We start from the raw sequence: 21295 nt of genomic DNA, 5'->3' as shown, positions 1-21295 counted from the left end.
TCGTCTCCAGTCGTAGCATCGCTTATGGCTGTGTTGATCGATGACGTCTCATCAAAGTCCAACTTGAAGTCATAAGGACAGGCCTCTGCAGAATTCATGTTCGCCCCTTCAGTTTCATCACAGTTTTCTGCTTTCACGGATGAAGGGCTGAAGAAGTTTTTTAACTGCGTCTCAGATGGTTTCATTGGTGTTGAGGATGCAGTTGGCAGCTCATATTCCATTGGCTCAGTCTTAGTAGGCAGATGTGGGAACTCAAAGAAATTATATTTATTTGGGCTTTCACCTCTGTCATTGTCTTGATTCATTATTGGGCTTGGTGGCAAACTGAAGCCTGCCTGTTTTGCCTCATGCCAGTGTCTAGACCGTATGTGGCTATCAAGAGCAGATTTTGCCTTGAATAGTGCTCTGCAAAAGGGACATTTCTTGTGGGACTGAGAGGCCCCAATAGCACGGAACTGGCCCTTTCTCTCTCTTGCACGAGTGTTCTGGAACCAAACCTGGACAACTCTCTTTTTCAGGCCGACCTCTCGTGCAATGTGGTCCAGCATCTTGCGCGTGGGGTTCGAGTCCAGTAGGTATTTGTCATAGAGAATCTCCAGTTGTTCTGGTGTGATGGTGGTTCTCAAGCGTTTGTCTCTGTGTTGCTCTTCACTACTGATTGTGCCATCTTTATCAGCAGAGCTTTCGTCTTTGTCGTCAAGTTTCCTCTTCATTGCCCCGGCGCTCGGGGCAGAGGCCAGACCCGAGCTGCTCTGACCAGGCATTTGGGAGAGCGCTCCCGATAGCAGCTGGCTAGCCATGAGGGGATTGTTGGGGTCAAATATCATATAGGGCATATCCATGGGCCGTTCCAGGAACTGTGAATGAAGGAACTGGTTTTGGGCAGCCAGGAAATGCATGTGCTGGTGCTCCTGCCACAGTTCCACGGTAGGGAAGGCGATCTTGCACTGGTCACACTGGTACTGAAGCATCTGGTGAGGGAGGTTGTTTGTGAGCGAGGAAAGGGCCAGCGAGAGGGGGCTTGAGGGCACCGCAGCCGACTGTGGCTGTGAATGTGGTCTTGAAATTTGTGACTGGGGAGGTTTTTGTGGTGGGGGCTGAGGAGTGGAGGCCTTTGACGGTCTGGGGTCTGGCAATGACTTGATAACTGGCGATGGGGCAGTTTCAGTCAGTTTAGGTTTAATTTCAGGTGGAATCTCAGGCTTGGGTGAGGCCTTACCCACGCTGGGCCGAGGAGAAGGCATCAGAGGAGAGCTTGAGCCAGAACTACTGGCTGTTACGTGGGTTTGCTTGGGAGGTTCTGGGGTCGCCTGGCTGGACATAGTGGGGTAGTGGCTTAAGCTTTGCTCACCAGTGTCTATAAATTCATCAGAGGTCATCTCCTCCATTCCTTCCTCATCCTCATCCTTATAACATAGCTTCTTCTGGTGAGTGATAAGGTCAAAGATGCGCGGGAACACAATGTTGCACTTTTTACACTGGTACTGCATGTTGCTGGTTCTGATGTAACGTTCATTCGTCAGCTCCTTCTTCTCGCAGTCTTTTGAATCTGCCTGGTTCTCGTAGCTCTTCCTGGCTTTCTGCCGGGCATTCTGGAACCACACCACAATGACTCTGGTCGGGAGGTTGAGCACGGTAGAGAGCTGCTCAATCTCATCATCTTTCGGGTAGGCATTGGTGTCGAAGAAGTCTTGAAGTACCCTTAGCTGGTAATCAGTGAATCTGGTCCTAGAGGACCTCTTGTTCATAGTAGCATCAGTTCTGTAGTATTCAAGTGTGTTATACTGCGTCTCAATTCGTATATCTTCCAAGGTAGTAATGGGAGGGATGCTAAAATTGTAAGGGGAGTCTTTGCTTCGCTGCCGCTCTTTGAAAAGGGTGTTACGGAACCAGTGCTTGATGACTTTCTGGGGCAGGCCAGATTTCTCGGACATCTCTTGAATCTGCTCCTCGTTAGGGGAGTTATTGATATCGAAATGGGCCCGAAGGATCTTCAGTTGGTCGTCAGTGATGCGAGTGCGCGGGCGCTTGAACTGGGACTGGCGAAGGAAGTTTGGGTCGAGGCCGAGCTGCTGCTGGCAGAGCTGCGTGAGGTCTGAAGAGAGGGAGTCCATAGTGGGCATCTGGAGGGCCAGCTGATGGGTCAGTCCAGGATGCCCCACTGACTGCATCATCAGAGGAGAAAACATTTGGAGATCCATGGGGACAGAGAGCTGCATTTGTGGGGGTGCAGGAGAGGCAGGCGGAGGGGGTGGAGGTGGGGGTGGAGGTGGCTGGGGCTGGGGTGGTGCCTGGTGAGGAGTCTGGTGAGGAGTCTGGTGAGGAGTCTGGTGAGGGGTCTGGTGAGGAGTCTGGTTTGAAACGGGGACAGGTGGTGGTGGTGGGGCCTGTGGGGTTTGTGGTTTGGTCATGGATGTAGAAGGAGGTGGAGTAGCTGTCAAAGGGGCTGGAGCGGGGGGCGGAGGTGGTGGAGGAGGTGGAGGGGGCGGCGGCGGGGTCTCAGGTGATGCAGGGTGTATGGGGTACAGTTTGTCATAGGCCTCCCTGTACTGCTGGGCAAACTTCTCCAGTTCCACGTATGGAAAGAACTGGCTGTGCACATGCTCCTGGTGACTTTTGAGAATGAGCATATTGGAGAAGAGCTTTCCGCACATTCCACATTCAAGCTTATCTGTTTTTATTATGTCGACTTGCTCAACTCCATCTTTGTTCTTCCTCTGGTTTTTCTGTCTGTTTTCATTGTACTGAATGACCAGCTCAAATCCAAAGTTCTCCAAGAGAGCCTTGGCTGCGTTGCCTCGAGCTCCTGAAACAATGCGTGGAGGAGGAATGAGTGGCTCTGAGAACTTTGACTTCTTGTCTTTGCTGTCTTTTCCGCCATCACATAGTCCGTCGACTCCATTCTCCATCTTGGCTCTGTTCTCCTGTTTCTCCAAGTGGTCCTCAGCCTCGCGGGACATTTGTATCTCAGAGACAAATACAGAGCTAGGCTCAATTTTGAGTTTGTGGGTCTGTGATAGCTGGTTTTTCTGTTGCTGATGCTGCAACTGGGACGCTTGCTGTTGTTGTTGCTGCTGCTGTAGCTGCTGCTGTTGTTGCTGCTGTTGCTGTTGTTGCTGCTGCTGCTGTTGTTGCTGCTGCTGCTGAGCCTGTTGCTGCGCCTGAACTTGCTGCATCTGATGCTGCTGCTGCATCTGTTGTTTAAGGTCTTCCAGGAAAGACCCGGTGAGGCCGGGCATTCCAAAAGCCGCTGCAGAGTGCAAAGCCATCTCTGGGCTGAGGTTGAACTCTGCCCCCGGTATGTAGAAGGGGAAAAGGAACTGGGGCTGCTGGAATTGCAGTAGTGCCTCCGGGGTCATGGGGAAATGGGGGAAGAAAGCCGGGTTGAGGAACTGCGGCTGGAAGAACGCAGCCTGCTGCTGGAGCTCATGTTGAAGCTGCATCTGCAGCTGGGCTTGGGACTGTGCCGATAGGTGGCTGATACTTGTCTGCACTGTGGCATGGTCAGTAGTGGCGTTTTGCTTTGTATTGTTGCTGCTGTTACCGTCTTTGGCTTCCACAGTGTTTTCTTTGTTAGTGGAGGGCGTTCCACTTCTAGCAGTGTCCAAGTTGTTGCTGTTCCCTTGTGCAGATGGGGCTGGGCTCTTTGCTGGCACTGGACCACTGATCCCGCTGCTACTACTACTACTACTGCTGCTCATTTCAGTTTTGGCTGTTCTGGCTTTGGTCTGGTGGAGCACGGACCTCATGTGAATCTCCAGTGTAGAGCTTTGGCTGTAGGCGACGTTGCAAATGTTGCATTTGAACGGTTTGTTGTCAACACTGTTGCATGTGTCTTGGGGAACTGGGCTCGAGGCCTCTTGGAGTACCTTCTTCAGCTTGTGTAGATGGGAGACGGAGTTATAGTGGACTAGGAGAATGTTCTTCTGGGTGAAAGACTCCTTGCACACCGTGCACTTGTAAGGACGAGAAGGGTCCAGGAATTTCTCCATGGTGAAGTTGGGCCCCTTTCTGAAGGGAAGGGTCCGTTTTGGCTCCGCTCCCATGTCGTCCAGCAGTGAACTGCTGTCGCTTCCCGTGGGACTCGGTTTCTCCTCCTGGTCCATTTCGTCGTCTTTGTCCAAGTCGTGTTCAAAGGCCTGAGCTTCCTCCAAGGCCCTGGCTTCGCTCTCGGTGATGTCTCCGTTCAGCGGCAGGCTCCCGATGAGCTGCTGCACCTCGGCCTCCGACAGCTCCGGGTGGCCATTCTCCAGGTGTTTCCTGAGGGCCAGGAATGTCCTGAAGCTGCGCTGGCAGAGGCTGCACATGGTGGCCGCTCTGATGGCGTGGTACTGGGAATGTATCTGAAGCTTTTGCATGGTCTTGAAGGCCAGGCTACAGTGGTTGCAGCGGTACTTGTAGACGTGCCGGTCGGAGACGGAGAGCTGCTGCTGCTGCTGGAGCCTCTGGAGCTCGCTCACGGGGTCCTGCAGGGCGTCGGGGGATTTGCGCTCGTGTCCGGGACCACCCGCCCTCTTCCAGTCGGGGGCTTCCGATGCCTCCCTGGGGGGTTTGAGTTCTTCAGCCTGAAGGTCCAAATCGTTCTGGTCTCGAGCGTTCAGTTCGTCCTTTGAGCTGTTTCCTAAAACAACAATAGAACATAGAAGTCAATACAAGCCAAAGGGAAGGTGAAAGAAAAACATCACGTGACCTTGAAATTATTATATACTATCAAATCTATTTTCAGTACAAATTCGATCATCAAGTTTTGGATTGGAACCTTTAGTCTCCACTCTGGTAGGAAGGAACTTTACTTCACTCCAGCACCCACTTCATAAGCATATGCTACTTAACAAGAATAATACTAAAGCTACAGAAAGCCCTAGAATGTTTGGGAGTGATATTTTAATGTGGATAGTTGATCGTTTTTATATTGTGTCTATTATAAATACATTATTATTATGAATATGTTATTCAAATGAGCTATATAATTAGCATTCAGGATTCATTAGCACCAACATTTCTGAATTAATTTAAGGTTTAAATATATCCATCTCACATTTCAATACTTTTTGATTGATTGATTTGCTTTAGAAAAATGCTTTGCATTTCCAATGGAATTGGAGTAAGTAGACTGGGTTGGGTTGCAGACAATGTTGCCCTCACCTTGGATCTTTGCAGAGCCCTCAGACAGAGCAGCAGACGTCTCCATCAGAGACAGGGGTTTGTCTGGCCCGGGCGATGGATGCGTTACATTATTTGGTGTCATCGTGTCAGGTCCAACAACCTATCAAAGGCAAAAGAAAGTCAGAATGATCATCAAAATGTGCTTAAGATGAATTACGCCAGACAGGTACGTCTCTCTCAGCCAAAACACGTTCGAGGAACTGTTCTACTTTTCCACTTTCTATGTCGCCGGCTCATTTTTGAACGAGCGGACTTGGCTCCTCTCAGAGGACGACAACTGTCAAGTTTATGACGGTTCCGCCGAGGGAGCGGCGCGGGGTCACTGCATGGGAAATGCTTTATGGGACTGTTCAATGTCTGGCCCTCGCCCTGAGCTAGACAGCAGACCGGAGGGAGGACTGGACACCACCACTAACAAAATGACTTCCATTTTTCATTTCAACATGCACTTCTCAAAAGGACAACTTTTATAAAGCCTAAGAAAAAATGCAGTGATTCAGGAGGATTAATGGCACAAATTCTCCAATAAGAGCCCAATATTATCCCCTTTTGGACTGACACACACACACACACACACACACACACACACACACACACACACACACACACACACACACACACACACACACACACACACACACACACACACACACACACACACACACACACACACACACACACACACACACACACACACACACACACACACACACACACACACACACACACAATGATCTTGATGCCGAGGCTTCCACTCACAGTGAGTATGAGTTTCTCCACACAGTCGGGCGCCACGCTGTGGAGGTGGGTGAGATGCAGCTGCAGGTGGATCTTGTTGCTCAGGACGTCCTGGCACAGCGGGCAGCGGATCACCGGCTGCATGGAATGCTGGGACATCACGTGCAGCTGCATGCGGTTGGCATCTTTACTGCTGTAATTGCAGTAAGGGCACTGCTGCACCTGCATGGGGAAAGTGGGTTTTTATAAATATTTGAACCAATGAAAGGTATTAACAAGAGCTCGTGAAATAAAATAATAACTACATTGGATCCACAGGAACACAGGTTATGTTTTTCCATTTCCTGAAAATTAATGGTTTTGGACAGGTTTCTCTGCCCGACAGTGACGATTATATTAACGGTGACATTAATGGCGAGGAATAAACACGACTAGATGGTAAGGCAGGCAGCCAGGCGGATACATGCAATGCGTCTCCCTCGCCCCGTTATAGGGTTGGAAAACTTACAACTAATCTGTGGAATTGAGTGGAATTTTTTCCAGGGGCCTTTATTTTACTTTATTGGAGACCCCACATTTAACTACCCAATCACCTCATCCTCCACCCATGCCCCATAACCACCCCACCTTCCAGACACAAAACGTAGATCAACCCTGTATTCATGTAATTCACTTAAGTCCCTCAACTCATGCAATTTTATAAGTAGGGACCATGATTGGCTAGGTTTTCTAATCAGTAGATTAAGAGATGACAAAGGTGTGCACCCGCCCAGGCACCGCCTTGCCCTCATTACAGGGAGTACTCTGAACATGGCCGCCTGCCTTCCTCACCACCTGTCTTAATAGAATCCATTTCTGAAATGACTAAGTCCTTCCCCTCCAACGCAGGGCCCCAGAACCCAGACGAGCTAATACTTCATAATCTAATTTAAAAACACATATAATTTAAAGAGATGCAAAAGGGGAGACAGGCGGGGAGATGTGCTTGGGGGGGGAGTCCTAAGGCTAGAGCAGGTATTTCCACTTAAGAACACAAAGGGCTAGCCGGCCGGCCGCCCTGCACGCCTGATGCTAAAGACTTCTGTCAGGGCAAGGCAAGGATTGGGGAGCGGTTTAACCCCTTCGCTGGATCCACTGGCGCCAGCGAAAGCTAAATGCTTTGCTTAGCATTTCTTGGTTCTCGGTTGTTGATAAGCCTCTTTGCCATTAGCTCATCTTTTTTGCAGACTGGAAAAGGGCTCAGACTTCATTAGTGGACTTCATTAGTGCTTATGGAGGAGAAGCTGCCTCATTAGCCATTAGCTTGGTGTGCCCGCCGACATTAGAACTTTGGTTTAGCTTAAAGCCACTAATTCTAAAGACATTCACTGTTTTTGCCATCTGACCAGACTTGGCATGGTCAAGTAACCTTCAATCCAAGCTTTTTTCCACTAATTCCACTTATTTGGTGTCAGCTGTGTACACCGTGAAATGTTGAAATGATTTTATATACACCCACGCGGTGAATTGTACCGAGACATTTGTACTGGCCAATTTAGGGGAAGTGCCCAGTTAGGGAGAATTACAATTTGTGCATTTAAATATCACATGCTGTACGTGCCTTGCTCAGGGGCGTCCCAGCAGTGATCTGGGGTGAAACAGCTGTAACTAATAAAGCCAGTGGGGATCAAGCATGTGCCCTCATGAAGCAATTAGCCATACCATTCTCCACCATCAGTACCTGACACTGTAACATAATTCAGCTCTTGTATTTTCTTGGTCTCCTTTACCTGCTCATTAGCAGAGGTCTTCACCTCAGCCGACTTGGGCCTTTTGGGAGGGCTGTCAATCTGTTGGTCTGGCAGAAGAGAGCGTTTGGTCATAGTATTGGATCCGGGGCCATCTTTAGACAGCGCATTCACTCCTAGCAGGAGAGCGAGAGAGAGAGAGAGAGAGAGAGAGAGAATTAAAGTCATACTCTGCATCAGTCATTTTAGGTTGGTGATTTGAGAAATGATTTGACAATCCCAGACACGGGGCAGAAACATGGACTGGTATTCTTCACATTGGTGTAAAACGGAGCTCTTTCTTTCTTTGGTGCCCCGAGGACATGTGAAAATAGAGGGAAAAAGTCAAGGCAGTCTCATTATCACAGCACGACATGCATTAAATGTTATGGTAATATTATACACTTCATTAGTTCATATACATTTCCCCAGCCGCCTAAACAACCCTCTCTGTCTGCGCTGGATGCTAAATTTCCGCCGCTTGGTCACGGCTGGTGGTACGGTAGCAGCAAGAAGCAGAATGTGTGTGTGTGTGTGTGTGTGTGTGTGTGTGTGTGTGAGACGTTAACAGCGGGGCTCAATGCGTACAGAGATCAGCCTCTGGTTGTATTTAGTAAATGCTGCAGCCACTGATAAATCTTTCATTAGCCTCATCCTCTGATACGAGCCGAGCAGCACTGCTATGCTCTGCCACTGCAATTTAGCCACTTTGCACAACACAAACACATAGCAACAGCAGCTCTCTCCCTCTCCTTCCTCGGTCTGTCTGTGTGTGTGTGTGTGTCTCTCTCTCTCTCTCCCTCCCTCCCTCCCTCTCTGTCTGTCTGTCTGTCTCTCTCTCTAGCCCCTAACACCCTCCCCACACACACAGGCACACACACTCTGCCCCCTCTCGTCTGGTCACTCAAGGCAAAATTGCGAGCCTCACTCTTGCGAGTCAACGCTTCACGCTAGATGCACAAATGGGGGGAGAAAAAAAAGGAGGAAATCAAAGCAGTGATACATGAGGGGAGGGGGGGGGGGGGTGTATTTCATATTATTCTGTGGTCCGTGTTTGTACTCGGCGCATATCAATTCCTCTGGCCCGTTCATGCATTTTAATTCTGTTGCATTAAGTAGGCGTTCCACTTATTTTATTTGTAATCCCCCATATCTGCAGCCTGAAATATTGGCCTGTCAAGGAAAGTGACAGAGAGAGGGAGGGAGGGAAGAAAGGAAGGACGGACGAAAGAAAGAAAAAGGGGGGGCGCACACTCACACACACACACACACACACACACACACACACACACAAGGGCACAATGTGAATTTCCAAGAACATCCGAGAATTGCACTGCAGCTCAGCTCAGAATAGCGAGGTAATCTCGTCTCCTGCTGCATGTGATGGCCCCTGCAGAGCTGGGTGTGTGTGTGTGTGGGTGTGTGTGTGTGCGTGCGTGCGTGTGTCGCGTCCACTTGTGTGTCAGATTTTGCACGACAGGTCCATGAAACCATATTGGTCAGCCGGGTCGGGCGTGGGCGCTCTCCGCGTCACACCACCTGACATTTGTGATTATGAAACCATTTCTAATTTCAACTTTCAATGTTTGCCTCCATCTTCCAGTCAATTTGCAACTAAATTACATCCCTGCGAAAAAGGAGACGAGGCGATTGTCGGACAAGAGGCTCGCAAACACATTTACAATGAGGCAGGGAGAGAACCCCTCGCACATCAGCATTGATTACTGTCATATCCAATGTAAATGTGTGTTTGCGCAGCGCGTGCGTGCGCCGCAAGCGAGTGTGTGTGTGTGGAGCTGAACACACAGAGTCCTTCTGGTCTTCGACCTACTGCTTTCATCAACACTTATGACACTCGAGCGGAGGAAAAACAGTCGGGTAACCTTGAATGTTGAGAGAGCCGTTCTCTATATCGCCACTTAGGAGCTTTAAGTGGCGACTCCCCAGTGTGACTCATAAAGTAATTTCAAGGCATAGAAATGCAGTCAGAAATTAAAATAAAAAACTAATAAAAAGAAAGAAAACGTCAAACGACCGAGGATATCGTCTGATATAAACAAACACCACGGCTGCTGAAAGCCAACATGGCATCTATCTGTAAGATCATAAGAATAAAATATTCAGGAGATACATATTTATTTTCCCCATGGTGTTCGTATTTTCATACAGTTTGAAGGGGGTGTAACAGTTACTCAAACTAATCGATTTAACAGATTATAAAAATTTATCAATGATTGATTTGAGGGTGGGGCGAGGAGGGTGAAAATAGCAAAAATAGAATCTAGAATGTCTGCTATTTCTATTGAGACACTGTTGTACGACGACGTTTGAATAGGACATCAGCAGTTAAACCTTGTATGTCCAAAAGCGTTCCTTTTTTTATTATTATTTAAAAAAACATTGTGGGCCAGGGCCATGGCTCAGTGGTCCAGGCACCTTGGCTGGCAATCCAGTCTGGCAGTGTGCCGCGGGTTCGACTCCCGACGGCCTTTACTGCATGTCTTCCCCCCATCTCTCTCCCCATTTCCTGTCAGCCTACTGTCTATACCTCCATAAAAAAATATATAAAATAAAAAGCCACAAAAAAACATTTTAAAAACATTGTGCAAAAAACAGCCAAGATCTGCCATTTTCACTACTACTGTGCGACACTCTTGTGTGACAAAGTAAGCAGATTTTAGAATAAATTGGAAATAATGGAGATACAAGATTTCTGCCCGACAGCAACCATATGTAGGAGAGAATGAACAACAGAGATGGAGAACAAGAGACTCTCCTGACATTTCTCTCCTTTGTCTACCAGTCTGTAATGACCCCCCCCCCCCCCCTTTCTGTCCTCTCTCCTCTCCTACCACCTTCCCTCCATCCCTTGGTGGTGGTGATGGTGCTGGCTAGCTGCAGCCCAGTGAAGCCAGCTGACGCCCCCAACCCCCCCCCCCTTCCCCACCCACCCACCCACCCACACACACACACACACACACACACACAAGCAATGACAAATGTGTGCATGCGGCAGGACCTTGCTTGATTAGATAAATCAAAAGGTGATTTATGACAGTCAACCCCTTTGCATTGCAGAGGGACGCGAGCTGCACACTCGCCACCCATCTTTATTTGCAACTGTCAAACGGCGTTTAGGGTGGGGGGGGGGGGGGGGGGGGTTGGGGGGGTGGGCTGCGAGTACATGCATGCACACACACATAGTGTAGGTAGATATATAGAGAGGTGGAATGAGAGAGACAGAGGCGGGGGCGATAGAGAGTTGTAGTGTAGATTTTCTCAACACCTCAGGAGGATTTCGCCCCCAATTCTTCCTCAAAAGGCAGAATGAGGGGCCGACAATAGCATTGGCGCTAATGGTTTCCCCGCAGAACCCATTTTAGAATCTTGCCCTTTTGTGTCTTAAAGGGTAAGCCATTTTGTGCAGACCCAACGCACAAGCAAATGAGTTTTTCACACAAACAAGCACATCATCGAATGGCCCCTATCTCTCCCTCTGTGTACGACTCCACAGCGAATAAAACCACATAATCACGAGCAAACCTTTTTTGAGTGAGCCATCGAAACGGAGCAATCAAATCGCGCTTGCCATGATTTTCAAATTTAGTTCTTTACAGTCAGCCGGTGTCTAACCTAGTCCGTTTCCGTTCCTGACATTTCAAGAAAGAAAACAAAATAGCAGACAAAAAAGGCACACAAATATCGTCGCTGTCCTTGCAATGCAACGTGAGTTTATAGATTTTGCTATGCCGACAAGTAACAGTTTTGGATATTCAAGGTTTCCATCCAACAGCGACAAAATGGAAGAGAGAATAGAAGGAGAGGAGGAGAAAAAAAAGAAAACAACAAAAAAACAACTGTCAATTAAAATAGGAGCAGGCAGGGTGGCTGCAGCTTTGGATTTAGTATTCAATTTAGCTGTCCTGAGCCCTGGCAGACTAGCTAAGGTTACGAAGCAGTAAATCTAGGGAGGGAAGCTGGCCAGAGCGGGGCCGGCGGACGGGGAGGGCCGACCGAGCAATGATTTACTGGCCTGCTGCTCCGAGGTTACGCATTAGGCTGACCCCCGGTCACCTGATAACATTACAACGCCACTCTCTGGACCCCCAAACTCCCACGGAACCACTCAGCACAGCAACAGAGGGCCCGCGTCCCCTAGCCTGAGGGGAGGGAAGGGGTGAGAGCCGGGGAGGAGAGGAAGGGAGGGAGGGACCGGCGAGACACAGCACAGCGAGCAAGAGAGAGAATATGACACAGAGAGAGGGGGGGGGGGGGGGAGAGAGAGAGAGAGAGAATATGACACACACAGAGAGAGAGAGAGAGAGAGAGCTAAACAAAACGTGCTTGTTACAGCCGTCTGCCGTTTTCTGAGGGGCCCTTTCTTGTTCCCTGCGCTTCCGCCTCGCGTTATAATGAGAGATAAACACGAGCGAGGCCTTTGTCACATTTTGACAAATCGTCGGAGACGTCCGACAAGGCCGTCATTACAGGAAACACAACACAGCACACAGAAAGAATGGCTGCAGGCGTGTCATTAAATATGCTAATATCTTTCATGTATTTTAATCTCATCTGGTGGGGGGGAGCCCCTCGTTTCAAATCGGGGGAAATGTGCTTGATGGGTGCAGGGAGGTGAATACAAATATTGTGGAGGCGAACGAACGAATGGGGCTAATCTGGAATATTCAACAATCTGATCTTGTTTGCATGCCATTCCATTTCAGCCTCGGCCTCCCTTATCTGCACGATTCAAAATTGTGCACGAAATTAATACATAGCATTATTTGGCTGTGGGAACAATGAGTAATTTCCTTGCTAATTTGAAGCAGGTAGAGATCTCTGTAATTTCCTTCAGGCTGCCTGACAGGCTCATTTCCATGCCGGGGCCCTTTTGTTTGGTTGGTTATTTATAAGAAACGAAAACGGGGCCCCAGAGCTATGGCTGCATGGTGACATGCACAGTCTACACATACAGCACAAAGCTATCTGGAAGTAATCCACATCAGGGACATTTGCATGGGAAATCTAACATGGATTATAATTAATCTAACGTGACACGGGATTAAAAAAAAGAGACAATGTAAATGAAGCAAGGGGTAAAGCCTGTGTCTCTCCGGACCCCTCCAATATTCTCTCTCTCTCTCTCTCTCCCTCTCTCTTGGCGATGAAGTGCACAAAATACACTGCTCACTTGGTCACAGTGTAATCCCCTTCCCCAGAGATACACACACACACACACACGTATGTTTCATCCTATAGAGATTTGGAGAATAGGGTCGGAGATGCTAAGTCTCCCTACTTTAAGCTGAAAAACAAAGAGCAACAACAACAAAAAGGCCATGTTCTGATGCTAACGCTAGCCTAGCATAACAAAGCTAACTCCACGACACACACCGCTACACTTCCTCTGCCAACTGGGAGACAACGTGGAGACCAGGATAACTGCATGTTTGTGTGTGTGTGTGTGTGTGTGTGTGTGTGTGTGTGGGGGGGGGGGGTACCTACAACCCACAACGCGTAGTGTTGTGAGCTTGTAGATTTTAGTTTTTGAGAGTTTGACACATTTTGAAATAGATACCTTTTTCTCAATGTCAAATGTACAACATGGGGCTTTCATAATCTAAATGTATTTTGATGCCAATACTTTTGCATTTTAGATACATGCCTGTTACTTGTAACAACTTCTATAATTCCATTATTTATCCTCCGTGTACTTCATCCACCACTATTCAAAGCTCTTTCAATCCTAAACCTCACCAGTACTGTTACAACCACTCCATCTACCCACCATACTGTTACAACCACTCCATCTACCCGCCACCACGACATGAAGGTGATCCTGATAATAAATTGCCCGCGGAAAAAAAGGGAATAAAAACTAAAGGAGAGAGAGAGAGAAAAAAAAGAATTTGCATACATTTCCACTTTACAGCCTTATAAACGTATTCGTGATATCTGATAAACGAAACAAAATGGGGGTTTGAAAACGTAGGGGGTGGGGGGGGGGGGGGGGTAGAAGAGAAACCTCAACCCTTTTCCCTTCTTGTTCTTTTTTTTCCTTCTCCCCTCCATTTTCCCCATCTCTCTCTCAGATTGTCTATTTGCATGTGTGTGCCGTGCGCGGTGTTAAATGACGCAGGCGGTAATATGCGGAGGGTAAATGCATGGACGACGCCCCCCCCCCCCCCCCCCCCCCCCCTCGTCAGACAGGGCCTGTCAGAGAGATAGAGCTAAAAGATAGATGACTACCTTAACTAATAGGACCCTCTCACTCAGCTCTGATTCTGCCTCATTGAGTCTCACATTATGGAGAGCTAGGTATGATGGGGGGGGGGGGTGAAAGAGAGAGGGAGAGGTGGAGAATGTATGGGGGGGGGAGAGAGAGAGAGAGAGAGAGAGAGAGAGAGAGAGAGACCCTTGCATGCAATATTCATCTCCAGCCATGGATTTCCATCTCATACATAAAGAGAGCATATGAATTCTTATTTGGGTAAATCAAATATAACACCAGCCAGGGCTATCCTGACCACAGTCTAGCTGTAGGGGCAATATGTTTCCTGCACACACACACGCCCACCCCTCAAGTCTTGGACATGATGTTGCCACTCTCTCTCTGCTTATACACATTACCAGATGCAGAATTATTACAGAATATAAATGGTCACACACACACACACACACACACACACACACACACACACACACACACACACACACACACACACACACACACACACACACACACACACACACACACACACACACACACACACACACACACACACACACACACACACACACACACACACACACACACACACACACACACACACACACACACACAATTCTATTGCACTCTCCATCATATATTGACCAGTTTAATTTAAGTTAAATTAAATTTAGACAGCATGTTATTATTATATTGTTTAGACCGATGCTAGCTATAGGTTCTTGGTTTAGCTGTGATCACATAGTTTACTGAGGCGCTATACACCGTCTCTCTGCATTTGATGCGTGCGTTTACCTTGTGAGTCGAGTGTCTGATCATTTTAAATGGTAAAATTGTAATATCTTACTGTTGTATTATCACACTGTGCTACTGTTACGTTGAAGAAGCAAAGCACAAGCGAATGTCACCCGTGAACCTCTCTGGTGGTGGGTCAGAGACCGGCCAACAATTAGAGGATGGATTGAGCAGGGGAGAGAGAAAAAGAAAAAAGAAGGGCGGGGAAGAGCGATGGAAGGTGGAAAGAAATAAAAACTAATTTCAAGGGTTGCAGAGATGCTGTGCAATATTAGAAAAACATATACACAACCCCCCCCCCCCCTCCCTCCACACACACACACACACACAGTCATTGTCTAATCCCGCGCTTATGAAAAATTAATATGTCATCGGAGAGGGCACAAGAACGAGAAAGATTAATGCAAGGCGCTTATAAATTACAAGCACGCAAACTGATTTGATTAAAAAATAATCCGGGGCCTGGACACTGGCTGGTAATATCCACAGCCCTCCAACTCATCCCTCGCTCTTTCTCCCCTTCATTTCATCGTCTGCTCTATTGCTCTTTACTCTCTCTCTCTCTCTCTGTCAGATGGAAACGATTAAAGCAGGTCACATGGAGGCTAGTCAGCAGCGTACACGCACACACACACACACAAGAGAGAGAGAGAGAGAGAGAGAGAAAGAAAGTGAAAGAGAGAGACATGAAAGACTACCTGAATGGAGGGAAGCGTGTGTGTGTGTGTGTGTGTGTGTGTGTGTGTGTGTGTGTGTGTGTGTGTGTGTGTGTGTGTAGTGTGCTATACTCGTGAGGGCCAAATATCCCCATAAGTATAATAGAATTTGAGAAGTCAACATTTTCCTGGTCCTCGCAAGATGGTTGTTTTAAAATATTTGGTTAGTTAGACATACAATTGGTAAAGGATTCAGGTTAGGGTTAGAGTTTTGGATTAGGGGTTAGTTAGGATGAAAGTTAGTCCTCATTTATACATAATTGAGGACTGTAGATATACTCTACTGAGCTTTATCCAATATGTTTTGCACTGTATTTGTATTGTAGTGTACATATACATTACTGACAAATTGAGTACAATGGACCACAATGGAAACAAGCCCCATGCGGCCTTTTGTGTCATCCTTTTAGCATAATCTTTGACTATACTGTTCTTCAATCAACCAATCAACCTGTGTCACACACATACAGGATCTACAAGCTTGTATATCATGTTATTAGTGTGTGCGTGCGTGCGTACGTGCGTGTGTGTACATACGGTCAATTCTTTTGCTTTCCGCCAGGTCTCGGTCAGCCATGTTCGTTCCACTCCTGGAGGAAGAGCGAGGATGACACTCACTGTCTTCACCCATGTCCTCTGAAAAACACATACAGGAAAGAACTACATTAACCACAATGCCTCACCGCCTTCACTCATGTCCTCTGAAAAACACATGCAGGAAAGAACTACATTAACCACAATGCCTCACTGTCTTCACCCCAAGCCCCCAGAGCGTCTGGGAATCATTGAAGCCGCCCCACTCTACTGGCCAAAGCTGGCACTGCAGGCGGGCGGTTTTGCCCATGCATTTAGCACGAGCAAAAGAGCACGCAGCTGGGGTTTAACCGATTCATGCGCTTTCAGGCAAGTTAGCACTTCCACATTTTGGACAACAAACGTTTGGTGTCCAAAACAAGAAAATTCCATTGAAATGAATAGTGGAGGAGGGGCTGTACGGTCTCTAGATTATGCAGAACTATGCTTCACCCTCTGAAAAACACATAAAGGAAAGAACTACATTAACCACAATGCCATCTACACCAAATCTCTGCCAAAAAAAAGCTACAGTACAGTACGTTACCCCCAGAATATGAACATGGATGCTGGGGTTCAAGTGGTGATATTTCCTAATAGTGTAATTTCACAACAGTCTGATGTAGGCTACACTCTAACATTCCAATCGGAACCAATCAGAACAAACAAGACATAGACTTCTGATAAGGGTTAAGGCCTCAATCTGATCACATTCACACTATTCCACGAACGTTCTATGAGCGCTATGAACAACAGCTATAACGCAGGTCGGTAGAGAGATGTGACTAAATAAATACCCATCTATATGCATGCATGTACCCACAAACAACCCACACACACACACACACACACACACACACACACACACACACACACACACACTCATACTAGCATCTCTATTCTTTTTAGCCGATTGGCCAGCCAGCCCATCTCCAAAGGTTCAACCCCTTGTTTAATAATTCTGTGTGTCTGCACTGTTCTGCTAGTGGATTAATGTGTGTGTGTGTGTGTGTGTGTGTGTGTGTGTGTGTGTGTGTGTGTGTGTGTGTGTGTGTGTGTGTGTGTGTGTCACAGCGTGCCATAAATGTGTATGTCAGTACGTGAGTGTGAGTGTGTGTGTGTGTGTGTGTGTGTGTGTGTGTGTGTGTGTGTGTGTGTCTAACACTAATCCTAGGCGAGCCTCAGCGCTCTCTTTCATCCAGCCATCATTTGTCTCCGGCAGGCCTGATGTCACTGTGTAATGAATTTTGAGCAGTCTGAGAGAGGCCAGATAACCAGGCATGAGCGCGCACACAGACACACACACACTCCATCTCAGGGTGAGCACACACATACACACACAAATGCGAAATCAAACCCTCACACACACACACACACACACACACACAGTCAAAGGCATTCAAAATTTCATCTTTTCTAAAAGGAGGACCCCCCTTGTGTGTGTGTACGTAGGTGTGCATTTGTGTTAGAATATGGTTATTAAGGTGGGGCAGGATTGATGAGCACAGCTCTTTTGAACACACACACACACACACACACACACACACACACAGAAATCATGCAAAGGGGGCCATTGAGGTCAGCTCCATTTGCATACAATCACTTTGGCCATTGTGTGGCGAGCATAAGGGGTCTGCCAGTCCCCCCCCCCCTAAAACCCAACCCCACCCCGATCCCGGAAACATGATATGATTAACCCTTTCTCATTCCACTGCACACGCAAACGCGCTCACAATCAAGGGAACAGACGTGCAAAAGCAAAACACAAACAAACACACACACACAGAAACATGCACGGACAGTTGGACATACAGACACACACATAAATGTACACACACACACACACACACACAGACATCGTTGCATTAAGCGGCAACACATTAAGTGCACATTATATACAGCATGAAATTTTCATAGCAGATGCTGGGAAGTGATTGAGGAGAGAAACTGGAGTTGTGAGTGTGCGTGCGCTGGCTTTTTTCTACATATCGTCCCATGCTTGTGTGAGTGATCCATGTTTTGTGCATACAATCTACATTGGTGCGTGCACGTGCGTGTGTGTGTGTGTGCGTGTGTGCTGATGTTTTATTAATACATGGGTGACAACGGGGATGAAATATCTGCTGTCAGCCCTGCGCGCCCAGGCTGCAGAAATTGCAATTTTCACTGCTGCTGCTGCTGCAGCGTCCATCTCTGTATTTTAATTCAACCAGGAGAGAGGACACTGTGCGTGCGTGCGTACCGGGCATGTGTGCATGCGTGTGTGTGCGTGTTATAATTCCTCCACTGAAGTTTTGTTCAATGCCAAGGGAAGACAAACAATACATATTGAAGACCATGAGAGAGACAGACAGACAGACAGACAGACAGACAGACAGACAGACAGACAGACAGACAGACAGACAGACAGACAGACAGACAGACAGACAGACAGACAGACAGACAGACAGACAGACAGACAGACAGACAGACAGACAGACAGACAGACAGACAGACAGACAGACAGACAGACAGACAATAAGGGGTACTCTCAAACTGAAATGGAGGTGGAAATAAAAAGTCTCAAATATGTCATTTGCAGCAAGGTTACAGCAATGTCTAAAATGGAAATGAAGAAAGAATAAGCGCAGTGAAAGGGCGAGGAAAATGTCTTCTGTTAATTTTCCTTTGTCATCGTCTGCCTTCATCTTCCCACACCCAACCCACCTCCCTCTCTCTCTCTCTATCTCTCTCTCTCATATATAAGAGCACACACAGTAGTGCAGTTTAAGATTCAACCACAAGGTGTATCCTTCTGTAATGTAAGAAGACCAGCAGCATCAAACAAAACGTTATATTTCCAGTAGCATACAGTGCATAGCCTGAAAGTTGGAGTACATCAAATCTATTTCCATTCTACAATCTCGGCATTTAGCATACACACTTATCCAAGAGTGACTGACAATAAGCAAGGTAAACACATACATCAAGAGCAGAGACAGTATAGCGCCTTAGTAAACTATAGGATACCAGATAAACAAACACGACCTTTGCCCGTTACAGGCCAGACGCTCAATTGCGCTATGTTGGAAGAATGTCAATGCCCTTACTATCGGCTTTTGGCTGAGGAACTTAACAACCTGTTTGGCACATGAGAAACTAACATAATGTAATTAGGAAGAAACCTGCGGTATTCTATAAGATATGGGAGAAGTTCTTGGACTTCATTAAGCGAGGTGATATTGAAGAGGCTTTGGATGTATAGTGGTTAATTGGAGTAGTAACTGTATGTAATGCGTTTTATTTTCGTTTTATTTTTCGTTTCGTCATTATTTATTTATTTTTGTGTTCTGTATTTATTATTGTCAAAACATTTCGTGATAATATTTTATTTGTATTTGTGCAGCCATGGGGATGTGGGGGGGAAAAATATATGTCAATTGTTTTGAAAATACTTCTTTGTACTGTAAAAGAAATCAATAAACATATGTTTAAAAAAGAAAAAAGATAAACAAACACAACCCATGAATTGAAACTATGGGATAACATGCTAACAATGAACCTAGCATCAGTCTACAGATACAAGAAAGAAAAAAGAAAAAGAAACTGGAACAATACAGTATGCTTTTTCTCCCTGGATTTGAAACATAATGTGGGTCTGAGGGGGTTAATTCTGATTAAGAAAAATCGCCCCCCCCCCCCCACCCCCCCCCCGATATCCAAATCAAACCTGTTTCCAACGTAACCTGTTTCGCTCACAGAAATGTGGCCCGTGGGGCGGATGTTGTCATGAAGATTTATAAGGGCTTAAGAAAACAACCTGGCTAAGCTGTTTCCCAAATACAGAAAGTGGGCTAAACTGAGTTAAGGTGGCGCTTAAAGAAAAACAGGTGGAGAGGAATGCATGAAGTACAAAAAAGAAAGAACAATACAGTATGGTGAGATGAGGCACGTTTGCATGCGAATGTGTGTGTATTGTTCCGTGTGCGTTCCTACTACATGCATGCGTGTGTTGTATTAGCCTACTTGTGAGAGCTAGATGTCCCCACAAGTATAGTAGAATGTGAGAAATAGACATTTGTGATGACCATTTTCCTGGTCCTAAAAAAGAGCAATTGTGGTTGTTATATTGTTAAAAAGATTTTTAGATTTATACTTGCAATTAGAAACAATAAATAAAATCTGGTTGAGGTTAGGATTAGACATAATAGAGGTTAGGTTTAAGCATTGGCTTTGGTGTTTTTCCTGGTTTAAAATGATGTGTCATGAAGGGTAAATATAGTACACATGGGTTCATGATTATGGTTGAAATAGCAAAAATATATATAGAAATATCACTTTCATAAAATTACTGTTCTGACATGTTGATGTTAGCATAGTAATGCAAACGTGTGCGTCTCTCTCTCTCTCTCTCTCATTGCAACAGATCCGCCCCGTAGCAGCTAAGCTAAGCAGCATTGTGCAAAGCCCGCAGTAAGCTCTAGGGGGCACTCTACCTGTGGAATGATAAAACACAATAGAGGGAGGAGAGATGATGAACAGGGACAAGAGAAGAAGGGGGGAAAGAGGGGGAGAGAGAGGGGGGGGGGGGCAGTGAAGAGAAGGCGAAGAGAAGAGAGAAAGAGAGAGGAAAGGAGGGGGTTGCTCATCTGGGTCTCATCAGAGTGTTTTTTCTCTCACTCTTCTCCCCTTCTGGTCGTTTTAAATCGGTGGTGTCTGTGTGCATACGTGTGTGTGTGTGTGCGTGTGTGTGCGTGCGTGCGTGTGTGTATATGCACGTGCATGGAGGAATGTGTTTCCCCATCGAGGACATTCCCAGACGAGCTCGCTCCATACATCAGCACAGTGTCTGCCCCCTGACTGACCCTGACAGCTACACACCACACGTGTGTGTGTGTGTGTGTGTGGGTGACATGTGTGCATATGTGCGTGCGTGCGCGCCATTGATCACCTGAGTAAGACAGTGATTGCATGTGTTTGCTCGTGAGCTGTGTGTGTGTGTGTGTGTGTGTGAGAGAGTGTGTGTGTGTGTGAGAGAGTGTGTGTGTGAGAGTGTGTGTGTGTGAGAGGGTTCTGTGGCAGTGACTCTTAACCATCAACTTAATCGCTACCAGAAGAAAAGCAGAGCGAAAACTTTCACAGTCACCTTCCTCTGCACACGTATGTGTGTGTGTGTATGTGTGTGTGTGTGTGTGCGCACACACACGCAAATGCACGCACACCACACAGGCATGTATGCGTGCGCACACACACACACACACATGCAGGCTGTGGGTGTGTGATTTTGGCAGTCCGGTGGGACTCTCTTTGATGTGGTTGGGTCGGAACATTAA

The 21295-nt window shown here is 47.0% G+C and overlaps 1 protein-coding gene across 1 annotated transcript in view; it reads right to left on the bottom strand.

Moving 5' to 3' along the window:
* Positions 1–21295, bottom strand: part of zfhx4 (zinc finger homeobox 4) — a 124314-nt gene that overhangs the window by 6006 nt on the left and 97013 nt on the right. The window contains exons 8-12 of the mRNA XM_083778823.1: positions 15948–16046; positions 7674–7807; positions 5926–6126; positions 5146–5266; positions 1–4621 (exon numbers count right to left, since the gene is read on the bottom strand). The exon at positions 1–4621 is cut by the window's left edge and continues 905 nt beyond it. Coding sequence (XP_083634949.1) covers positions 1–4621; positions 5146–5266; positions 5926–6126; positions 7674–7807; positions 15948–16046 — 5176 coding nt within the window. The remainder of the gene's footprint in view (positions 4622–5145; positions 5267–5925; positions 6127–7673; positions 7808–15947; positions 16047–21295) is intronic.

The sequence above is a fragment of the Protomyctophum parallelum genome (genome assembly GCF_964188405.1).
Source record: "Protomyctophum parallelum genome assembly, chromosome: 12".
NCBI lineage: Eukaryota > Metazoa > Chordata > Actinopteri > Myctophiformes > Myctophidae > Protomyctophum > Protomyctophum parallelum.
Note: the sequence above shows the minus strand (reverse complement) of the source record. Positions and strands in the feature narration are given on the sequence as shown.